Raw genomic sequence first — 12,642 nt, forward strand, 5'->3', positions numbered from 1 at the left:
TGTGAATGAGGACTATAAACTTTCCAAATGAGGAGACAATATTAATTAAGTACCTAATATCGGCGCACCGAGCTTTGCTCGTTATTTATTTATTGATAACAGAACACAATTTTTCAGAACACAAACAGGCACAGCCCAATACTGTTTCTTCCCGAGTTTTGATTATACACTATAGGTCCAAAAAGTAAGTTATGCTCCATACACTTGAATTCAGATCCAATTTTGAGACAAAATATTTAAAAACAGAAAATTCTAATTTAGATCGTTTACAAACCAAATTGAATAACAAAATAACACTCACTGACACTGAAACTGTAAAATAACGATTAACTCTGAATATTATGATATACACTCTAATTTGGAGTGATAAACCATGTCATGTCAACAATAGATTATTTTGATAAAATTTCTAGAATATAATTTCTCGCGAGATACGGTAAGCTGATGATTACACAGCTGATCTCCCACACAGGCACACGCATCTTCTGTTATCGACAGACGACGAAATCTGTTCTTCCAAGGATGAATTATCCTTTTAATGTCCTTCAGCGAGTTTCCCAGGGATGAGCATAGTGCAATCGAAGTTTTTTAATTAATTAATTTTAGCCATCCAATTCAAAATTTATAGTTTTCATGTATATTTGGACCAAATTTTTTATAAAATGTACAAGTGAATTCGTATCTTATCTTGGACTTTGTCACCATAAATTTGTAAGAAAAATAGCACAAGGACTCTACGGTACCTTATTATTTTATCTTCCAATGTTATTACATTAGTGTCTTTGCATTGGTAAATAAATAAATAATATCATAAACCTACTATGTTCCAAATCTCGTGAAAATCGTTGGAGCCGTTTTCGAGATCCGTTATGAAGATAAATAACCAGATATAAAAATACAGAAATTGCTTTTAATAATATAAACTTTAATTTAATTAATAATAAACTTTCATAAATGAGATTGAAATAATAGATGGAATTACACAGAACATATGGATCAAGTTAGATTTACTATCAATATTAAACTAATTACTATGATAAATTATATAGTTTATGAATTTTCAATAGTTGTGAATTCTCAAAATTTTTGTTTATTTTTTCCAGGGAGCTTGCAACAGCCACTGGTGACTGGATGAACGATTTTTCTCATCTGCCTGAGAAGAGAAGCGTTCAAATGAATGCGGCAGAGAGAATTAAACATAGCATCCAAAGGTCCTGGACTTTTTCAGGTAAATTGCAATTTAGTTACATACATGTCTTCTATAAATTCAAACAGTTTTTATCGTTCTTTACTCTCAAAAGTGTGATGTAAAAGGTTTCACAGTGAAATTGATAAATATTGAAATAAGGCACACGAAGAACCAGAAGGCTATTCAGAATTGAGGCTTATCTGATTGGTTATAGTGGTATTTAATCATGATTAAAATTTAACAGGCTTTTGTGCAAACGGGCCTAAACTTGTGATGTAATAGGTGAAATTGATAAATAATTGACATAAGACCCACGAGAACCAATAAGAGAAGGCTTATCAGAAATGAGGCTTTTCTGATTGGTTCCAGTGGTATTTAATCATGATTAAAATTTAACAGGCTTTTATGCAACCGGGCTTAAAGGTACGAACAGAACAAGTAATTCATGGCATAGAGAAAAAATGACAAGAAGATATCCCATGGTATAGGACGTTTAAGTTCAAATTTTCAATGTTAACTCAAGCCGATAGTCCTTGTAGTTCTTTTCCTTTCCTTTCGTGTGCGTGTATGAGTGTATGTGCGTCTGTGTACACAATATCAACTGAATGACTTGAAATTTGGAACTTGAGGTCCTTTCAATATAAGGATCCGACACGAACAATTTCGATCAAATGCAATTCAAGATGGGGCTAAAATGGCGAAAATGTTGTCAAAAACAGGGTTTTTCGCGATTTTCTCAAAAACGGCTTCAACGATTTTGATCAAATTCATACCTAATATAGTCATTGATAAGCTGTATCAACTGCCACAAGTCCCATATCTGTAAAAAATTCAGGAGCTCCGCCCCATCTATGCAAAGTTCGATTTTAGATTATCAATTATCAGGCTTCATATACGATTTAAACGAAAAATTCCAAGTGGAAAAGATTGAGTATGAAAATCTCTACAATTAATGTTCAGTAACATTCCCACCTTAAATTGAAAATAAGCTCGAAATTCGAGAAAATGTGATTATTCAATTGCAAACTTTTGGCAACCTGTTGATTCTATTAAATCATTCACTATGAAGAGATAGCAGACCTCGTATGTCTCCAGCGTTATTGTCCTGTCACCAGCTGGCTCAGATCATAGAATAGTAAACTTGAGATGCGCTTGAACACTAGCGTCAGGTGATCAATTTTCATAACGGCAAGGAAAGTTGTGTGAGTGCGCCACACCAGATTTTTTCGTGAAGCTTTTTGACGCTGGTAGTCTCTCATACTGTGCCGTTCTTACACTCTCACCCCCACAAAATAGTAACAATGGACTGTAGTCGACAGTAATCGGCTTGAGCAAAAAATGGCATGAAATTTGGAACATAAACTACCTATATCTTCTTATACTATCTTTCTCTATGGTCACGGTAACGATCGATGCCACTAAACAGTTGTACAGTGATAAAAACATTTTTTGGAGTCATTGATATAGATGTAATAGATTTTCTGTTCATACCCTAAGGCTCGGTTGCACAAGGCCTGTTAAATTCTAACCGTTATTAAATGCCGTGAGAACCAATTAGAAAAGATTTCTTTTCAATAAAGTGCTCTCTGATTGGTGGGGATTAGAAGTTGACAGACTTTTGTGCAACCGGTTGTAAGACTTATTTACTTTTTTGATCAATTGTTAAGAATGTTTACATGACATTGATATACACCGTGATTCAAAAAGAATACCACAACTTTGAAAATTTGCATTTAATCAAGGAAACATTATAGAAACTTGAGTTATAAATCAAAATGAGGAGTATTAAAATAAGTTTTTCCCCACTAGAAAACAAGTTCACAACTGTTCAATGTGACCCCCTCCAGACACTCGAATGATATCAATACGATACTCGAACTTGTTGCACACCCTCAGTAGCATATCGGGCGTAACAGCTGCTGTTGTTTCTTGTTTGAGCTCCTCAATGTTAACTGGTAGAGGCGATCGATAGAACTCTTCAACGTACCCCCTTAGGGGTGAGGTCAGGGCTTCTTGGAGGCCAGTGATGAAGTGCTCTGTCTCGAGCTGCTTGGCGGCCGATCCATTGCCTCCGTTAACCTAGCTCCGCAGTGCAGGCTGGATGCTTGTCTGACTCGGACTAGGCGCTGAGACAGCAAATAATAGCAGCGTTGGTGAGAATGCGAGCGGCCGCAGTAACATCTTCCACCCAGCAATGGTCGGCGTAGTTCCGCCTAGCGGACAGACGAAAGATCAATCCAGTCGGTTATTTGATCCCTCCAGCCAGGCTCAGCCAAGCAGCCGAGACAATAGAACAATGGAGTGACGGTCTTATTCGCGTTCATCAGCAGTTTTCTTTCTCACGATTATTTTTATTTTTGTGTTGCCTATAAACTCCAGTCACCAGTAAAAAGTTTTCAGAAACGTGGTGTACTACCATATAAATGACTTTTCATCATGATTTTTAATTATTTAAAAACATTGTTGACATTCTGAGCCTCCAGGCTAAACTTGGGGTCACTGAGAACGAATCTGCAATCAGAATTTCTCTATCACGAAAAATAACGAAAAAAGCCCAGCTGTTGATCTTCCGGCAACCGTTAACAGTCATCCTGCAATGCGGCCGAAACACTTCCAAGCCAGACACCCATCTCAAATGACAACAACGCCAAGCTGTGAGAAACCATCCTGCACTGCGGCGCTAGGTTTAGTTTTCATTCAAATAGGCACGGACAGATGAGTGCCAATGGGGTGGTGCTCCATCCTGCTGGAATATGAATACACGTGCTTCTTCTACGAGTTGAGGGAACAGCCAAGTCTCCAACATCTCTAGATAGGTTAGTCCATTGACAGGTGCTAGTCCGATATGCTACTGAGGGTGTGGAACTAGTTCGAGTATTGTATTGATATCACTCGAGTGTCTGGAGGGGGTCACATTGAACAGTTGTGAACTTGTTTTCTAGTGGGGAGAAACTTATTTTAATACTCTTCATTTTGATTCATAACCAAAGTTTCTATTATGTTTCCTTTATTAAAAACAGATTCTCAAAGTTGTGGTATTCTTTTTGAATCACTGTGTATAATTGAACGATGTGATGAGATTATTTGCTGGATAATATCAACTATCAGGCTGGCCACTGACGACAGTACATGCATGATCAGCATGTGTGTTCACACATGTCGTCATACAATGTGGTGTCATCACAGCGAACAAAAAGCTTGTACTGTTAATAGCCAGTCTGATAGTTGATTTATTATCCAACTATTACCGATCCGGTACTCTGGAGGTATGCCTTAAATCTCCTCTAGAATAGAATCTTTATTGCAGCAATATCTGAGGTCTTCAGATACAATACAAATGTCAAATATATACAACATGATACAAAATACAAATGTATTACATCAGTAAGTTACACTATCAGTACCCTATGATAATAATGTCACATATTATGTCACCTGATTTTCAACTTATAACCGAATATTCCTGGCTAATGTATAAAAATCTTCAATCTTGTTTTACCCTTAGACTACCAACGGGACAATATGTCCCAGCAGAAATTACCAACCTCAGACTACAACTGGGACAATACGTCCCAATAGGAGTTCATCGAATCCCATTGGGTGAATAGATCATCTAAACTACACAGTAATGAATCCCAGCGGTAGCCCAGGGTCTATTCTGTAAAATACATCAGCTGTTTAGAACTATCTGATTGCCATATTATTGTGAGATTATATTGAGGTTATATGCTCTCATGCATGCATGTGTCAGATGCTGGTTTTGTGCTGAATGAAGCTGTTCTAATGTGATTTGCAGTGTCATTTTGAGTTGAAAGTGAGTAAATAACTTCATATAATGTCAATAATAACATGTGAAATTGAAATTGCAAAGCTATTTACAAAATGTTATTGATTTTATCGTGTTTTTTGTATTGGGACATATTATCCCAATGGTAAAATTCGTTATTTGGTATTTGACGGGACAAGCTTCATAGACACTATTTGGTAGTCTAAGGGTTAGCTGCTAAGAAACGTTTCATATGATTGTTGAAAGTTCCATTCTCCATATTTCTAAGATCTTCAGAAAGTGAATTAAACAATTTTATTGATAAAAATAGAAATGTTTTTTGTGTACTAGAATAGGTATACCGATAAGTAGTCAAATTACCCCTATTTCTAGTGTTATGGCTATGAACTACCCCCTGCTCCACAAACTTCTCCAAATTCTCCTTAACATAAATAAGGCTCTGTTGAACAAATATTGAAGGTAGAGTCAATATTCACAGAAGTTTAAAATGCTCATCACCCTGTGCTCGCTTAGAAAGCCCACAAATCAGTCTGATAGCCTTTTTCTGTATTATAAAATGTCTACCATTGTAAGCTCTGCAACCCCAAAGTATGGTGCCATATGACAATTAATGAGAATTGATGTGAGCGCAATAAATCACCTTTAAAACATCCAAACTGACATAATATGACCTCAGTTTTCTAATTAAGAAGACTCCCTTATTCAGCTTGCTAGCAACAATGTAAATATGCTGGGACCAACTAAGGCAAGTGTCAAGTGTGAAGCCCAGAAACTTTGCCTCTTTCTCCTCATTCATAGTCAGTCTTCTATTATAACTGATAGTCAAGTTCTGAACTTTATCAGAGTTTACACATAATAAATTTGAATTACACCAGCTCTCGATCGAATCAACCAAGTCCTGGGGAGCTCGACTACACAACACCTAATATCACTATTTGTTCTGAATAATAATAATAATTAATTACTAGCAGGTAACCCGTGCTCCGCAAGGGTCTAATCAACAACTTGAAAACTGAAAACTTGACGTAATGAAATCTTGAAGAATTGAAAATAGGCCTTTAACTATCCTCTGTCAATCAAGAATCTATATGCAACATTTCAAGTTAATCAGTTGAGTAGTTCATACGTGATAATGCGTGAAACATAATTTTTCGCCCCACTTGTATGTAATGAGCTGGTTTTCTTGTGTCATATGGAGGCCGAAAATGATTGTTTTCTGACCAGGCCGGTAATAGTTTTACGGCCCTAGGGCTGTAAAATAACATTGAAGTAAGCTGATTCTGATTTGATGTGAACGTGTTTACAAAATGGTTTATGAAACGGAATCAGTTTATGCTTCTAGAATTGAATAAGTATTCTGCAATAAGATACTATCATTTTATTTGGATGAATAAAATACAGATAAGATATATATTATAAACTATTCAAATTCGATTTTCAGAGTAGGATAGAACTTCTAACCTAAACTTCCGAAGTCAACGACAACAAGCATTGTTGACGTTGACATTCAGATGGCCAAATTTCAAGTGTGCTAAAACAGCTGATCAAAAAACTTTTCATTATTTGTGTTTATTATTCAAGAATCAAAACATTTATAATAATATCATCTTATTGTCATTTGGAAGAATTAAAGTATAAACTCAACCTCTTACATAATTGAACATAATCTTTTAGGTTATTTAGACAAATCAGAATAAAAAATAAAAATACTTGAACAATTCTCTGATATTCAGATTACCTCAGATTTGCTAGAGCTAGGACCTTCCTGTTTTGCTTTCGGAAGTGAATAATAAACAATTATTCTCATATTTGTATTGTTTATTTTTATATATGGCAAATAAATTGAATTGAATTGAATTGAAATGTAAATATTGTCGATTGGAATAATTAAAATGTTGAATTTGTAAAGCAGTAGATGCATCATCGATGCCTTCACCGTGGGCGGCGCTGCGTAACTCTCCTGAGATGAGAGCCTACAGCAGCATGCCCCGCCATCACGACTATGGCGGCCGCCCCACCTATCTGCCGCCTCCGCCTTCTGCCGCCTCCGACTCGCCGCCTCCGGCTGCCTCCGATCTGCCGCCTCCCGCCGCTCCGCCGTCTTCGCCCGCACCGCGCACCAGCGAAGATGAGCGGCAGACTACCGCCGTCTCCGACTCGACCTCTTCCGCTGTCTCGGATCTGCCGCCTCCCGCCGCTCCGCCGTCTTCTCCCGCCCCGCGCACCAGCGAAGATGAGCGGAAGACTAACGGCAGGCAGCAGACGGAAGCAACTGATAGACAACACACAGTCAACGCTGGTTAGTATCATTTTTTTCTTTAAAAATAAGTCATTACTGTATGCAAATGACCTTGAGAGAGTGGTCACGTCTGCATACAAGAGCACCGGACAGAACAAGCGTTGATTGAAACTGTTCAATTAACTATTATATTTCTTCATAGAATACAGAAACTAAAGGATAACTCTATCAATATTAAAAAAATAAGTAACGGATAACTTGTTCGTGAATAACTGAATTTAATATTTAGCAATAATAATAATTATTAATTAAGAGCTCTATTCCAAACGGGCCCAAGTCACAAAAGTGTTTTTCTCAGGAAATCGATTTTTTGATAGTCATCAGTTAAATTTTTCAATTTCAATTCAATTTCAATTTATTAAAAACACACAAAACAAGACAAAACAAAATTACAAAGATTTACGAAACAAATAAAACACAATAAAATGTTACAAATATAAAATACCACGGGCTTAGTGTTTGGGTGTGTTGGAGAAGAGAAAAAAAAGAGAGGAAGATACCTAGCCAACTATGGTTTCCCATGTAATAGGCAGGCAAAAAAGAGAAGTAATGAGGAAAAAAGGAAGGGAGAAATGGGGGGAAGGAAGAAAACAGAGGAATAGGTACTCAAAATAAATGTTGGAAAATGTTTATAATTCAATGTATAAAGTGTGTATTTTGAATTCCATACAATAATTTTGCATATTTTGAAGTAATTTCTGTGTAATAGGTTAATTTCCTTGCTTTTTTTTCCAAAATGTCACTAAGTCCATGGACTTGGTGACATTTTGGAAAGAAACTTGGACTCGGACCTTCTTCATGTCACTAATATGATAAGTTTCTTCAAGTGCTGTATTTGCTGAGATGAATATATTTTGCCAATTTTTTTGAATAAATTTTCTTGATCACTTGATGTTCTTGGTAATCCCCAGTGTATGTATTCTTGACTTTCACTGTTCTCTTACCTTGAAAACGCGCTGATCTCGAAGTAAAAATGGTAGTTAGGCTTCAATCTGTAGACAGACCGACAGAAAAAGATGCTCTGCGCATGCGCAAAGGACTAAGGTTGGAATGGAAAGGAACAGCAATGGACTTAGATACACTTTGGGAAAAAAACGTGATATTTCGATATTTATTTTGTAGTGACAGGATAGTTTGGAGTAGTTAGTATGCTAGGAATGAAGGTCTATGTATAAGGTTCAATAATCAGCTGATATCTCGATTTCCACAAAAATGGACTTAGGCCCGTTTGGAATCGAGCTCTTTATTGTGATTGGTTATTGGTGACTCTTTTTTCTTATAAGAGTTGCCTTTTGCATATGAAGCCTTTTTCCAGGCTTTTTGCACTGGCGGCGGATGACTCGTCAGGGCAGAAAGTTCTCAGATTTGCTGATTATCAGCTGATTGGGTTAGTGTTCGGGAATCAGCTCTCCGATTGGTTGATTATCTGCTGATTGGGGTTGGCGTTCGTGAATCAGCCGATACTCAGCTAATCGGAGAGCTTCCTGCCCTGCCGTCAGTGCAAAAACGCTTCATTTGGCTTGGCCCTAACTTAATTACGCCCAGATATGACATGTACGAGCATTATGGATAGATATGTACGAGCGAGGGGTAAGGGAATTTAGGCATTTGATTGTTCAATTTTCTACCAGCTCGCTTCATTTAGGCCAATGTCCCTATAGAGGAACCCTATTATATTTAATTGAGCAATTTCTGTATTTTTATATCTGGTTATTTATGTTCAACGGATCTCGATAATGGCTCTAACGATTTTCACGAAATTTGGAACATAGTAGGTTTATGATATAAAAATTCGATTGCACTAGGTCTCATCCTTGGGAAAACTCGCTGAACGACATTAAAAGGATAATTCATCCTTGGCTGAAACAGCTGTGGATTGTAAAAAAGTGAGTGAACGAGTGAGTATGTTAAAAATCAAAATATCGCATCCCCGAAATTCATAAGATATACGTCATCTTAAGCTGTGAAATATAAATACGATCATTTTAGAAAATTGTGTTTTGTTTATCAACAAATAAAAATAACGAGCGAAGCTCGGTGCCTCGACATTTAGGCCTAATTGAGGTATCACAAATATTATTCATAATATTGGGGCACCGAGCTTTGCTCGTTATTTTTATTTATTGATAAACAGAACACAAATTCTTTAAAATGATCGTGTTTATATTTTACAGCTGGCTGTACGTCAGCTTATGAACTTCGGGGATGAGATATTTTGATTTTCTACAGACCGAGTGCGTCTCACTCACTTTTTTATTATCCAAAGACGACGAAAGTCTCGGCTGTTTTTCCAAGGATGAATTATCCTTTTAATGTATATCAGCGAGTTTTCCCAGGGATGAGACCTAGTGCAATCAAATTTTTATATCATAAACCTACTATGTTCCAAATTTCGTGAAAATCGTTTTCGAGATCCGTTGGACATAAATAACCATAAATAAATATAAATAAACAAATATACAGAAATTTCTCGCTTAATATAATAGGATGGTTCATTTTCACAGTTCACATTGTAATGGCTTTCTCTTGTATTCTGTGATTTTTTTTTTGATTGATTGATTGAGTACTTTATTTATGTAGATTACAATATATACTGGCTTATACACTTATATACAATAGCTTACAATACAGCAAAATTATAGATGAATTTACATAATATAGACTAAGAAAATAATTATTGAACTGTATATGATATGAAAAAGCAATTTGTTATATAATAACTATAGATAATAATTATATTGTTATGCATCTACATAAATTGGCGGAGCTTTGGACATATCAATGTCCATTCTTCGGAAAGAATATTAAAAATATCCTCCCTACTAACTCTCTACCAAATTTCCGATACAACTGAAATTTGGTAAGGTTTTAAAGACACTCGGCGGCCTATAATTAGGCACTATTTCATATTCTTCGTTATCCTTTATTTGTACAAATGACACTCAATGTGAATAATTTTGAAAGAACAATAATTAGGCTAATCTTGTGCTATTTTTCTTCCAAATTCAGATATTACAGTACATGACACATTCCCAAATAAAGGTTTGTCTTTCACGTACAATTTGAACACACTACTTTTCCAGTAATCATTATATTGTACAGTATAGTAAACGTATATTGTAATCAGGATAAATCAAGTAATTCAATCAATCACAATTAGCTCCCATGCTCTCTGGCTTCTGTGAAATATGGCATCACTGTACTCCATAAGAGCAATAAATAATAATAATAATATCGAGTGACCTGGCTGGCTCAGGTCTGGTGTCAGAGTTTTCAGGTCGCAACTGATCAATTTCAGGGCCTCTGACATGACCTAACGACTGCTTTTCAGAGCAATGCTGCAATCTGAGGTTTTCACATACTTAGGGCCGTTTGCACAGTATAGATTGCTAAACTCGATTACGTTAATCTGAAAGTTTGAACTTTAATCGGTTTTCTCAGTGCATTTACTAATCCAGTTTAAATTAAACCAGTTTAGCGTTAAGTTGGTAATAGAATGCCATCGTTTATAATATCAAAAACGCTGATTTTTACAGAAAATTTGTTATTTGTTTACAAAACATCAATAAATTGAGGTTATGTAGCTACTATTTCCTCGTCAAAATCAACAGAGCTGTAATCTGTACGGTAATAAAAGTGAAAAGCGATCAAGAAATTCTTCAAAAAATGATGAATACTATTTAGAAACAAACTTATATTTAGTTGGCATCAAAAAATATATTCTAGAATGTAAGATAAAAACCTTATATCTCAGTTATGTGTTATTAAAAACATGTTTTCCAATCAAAGACCACTGATAAAAATTGTCTATCAAGTGGTTTATTTAATCAAATACTAAATTGGCACTTGCTTTACTCAACCAAAACCTTTAAAAAAATTCGGTATCATCCCAGAAATTTAAATTATTCGTTTTTTGCCCAATTTTTCTCAGTTCCAAAATTTCTTCGCAGTCATCTTTTATCAATCGCATTAAAAACTTCTATCAATTCCTCCATTATAATTATTTTTACATTCAAATAATGATTCACTATAACCCAAATAATTTTTATCGTCTACAGAAGCATTAAAAACAACCGTCGAAAAATGATTTACTATTAGCAGCATCCAGCTAAAGTTTTTCATGAGATGCATCAACTATTTGGCGGTACGAAGTTCGCCGGGCTCCTCCTCAATTTGAATCAGGCAGCCTTTTGTTTTCCCAATTCCAACCAAAATACCTAAAATACTCGTTTCACTGCGAATTCTTGTCTGATAGAATATAAAATATTAACTGAAGAATATAAATTATTACTTATTTTATTGTGATCTATTCATGTTTTTCTTATGAAATTCAATGATAGGCCTACAGCATGAAGACTATGTCCATTTCATTTGTACTGGTGGCAAAATTTTACATTAAAAATAATTATTTGATAAAATCCAAGTTCAATTGTAATGAAAACAAATTCCTTCAAAAAATCCAAGTTCAATTGTAATGAAAACAAATTCCTTCAAAAAATAATTGATAATTGAGGGAAAAAATTAAGAACAAAAAAATTGGGAAGCATCGAGATTCGAACCGAGGAACCATCGCTTATTGAGAATAAAATTCTGACTCTACCCTCTATGTATGTCCTGGAATGTCTGTGTTATGTCAAAAAGAACCTGGATAAATTTAGCCTCAACTCTGATAGGCATACATACAATACAAGAGGGGCAAGTAGTGTAGGTGTCGAATGGTGCTCTTCCAGCGCATCATTGAGAAGTTTCAGGGCCCAATCTCTCAGATTTTATAATGCCCTTCCGTCATTGAGAGACCTAGATGCCACCCAATATAAAGATAGAGTTAGGAAAGGCCTAATAAGAGGTGGACTTTACAAGGTACCTGAATTTTATAAAATTTCACAATCTATGTAAATCTGTTACTATTGTTTATGATCTAGGCTGTGTAAACTTAGTTTTTAATCTTGTATAAGAAGTAAATTTTCGATGTAATTGTGTTTTAGCTGTGTAGACTTTTTTATTGTTGATTGTATACTTTTGACAATGACCAATGTTTATTGTTAATCAAATGGTAATAAATATATTATTCATTTATTTATTATTTATTAATGGCATAGTATGGGTCGTCTGCCAACATTCGTTCCAGGGCAATACCCTCTCCTGTTGACGAGTACTAGCTGTTCAAAAAACATGCGTTTCCTCTGCACAACTCTGTATAACTGTTTAAAATTGAGTCATTCTTTTTGAAACACACGGTATTTTTATTCAACACAGTACAGTAGTGGTGTATATTTCTTGTATCTTGTACTTTGCCGTGCAATTATAATTTTATAAGGTTTTAGATATTGAATGTGCAGTGATTTTTGTGCTTTTTCCATGCAAGAT

At 35.5% G+C, this 12,642-nt stretch overlaps 1 protein-coding gene across 7 annotated transcripts in view; it reads left to right on the forward strand.

Annotated features, from left to right (window-relative positions):
* The window catches only part of LOC111055235, a 208,343-nt gene that overhangs the window by 65,894 nt on the left and 129,807 nt on the right, over positions 1-12,642 (forward strand). For 5 of the 7 annotated variants that reach the window (XM_039420337.1, XM_039420336.1, XM_039420342.1 and 2 more), the window contains exons 5-6: positions 1,104-1,228; positions 6,886-7,275. In XM_039420337.1, the coding sequence (XP_039276271.1) occupies positions 1,104-1,228; positions 6,886-7,275 (515 nt within the window). The remainder of the gene's footprint in view (positions 1-1,103; positions 1,229-6,885; positions 7,276-12,642) is intronic. The other 2 variants (XM_039420341.1, XM_039420343.1) reach the window with 1 other exon arrangement.

Source organism: Nilaparvata lugens, chromosome 2 (genome assembly GCF_014356525.2).
Source record: "Nilaparvata lugens isolate BPH chromosome 2, ASM1435652v1, whole genome shotgun sequence".
In the NCBI taxonomy this organism is placed as follows: Eukaryota; Metazoa; Arthropoda; class Insecta; order Hemiptera; family Delphacidae; genus Nilaparvata; species Nilaparvata lugens.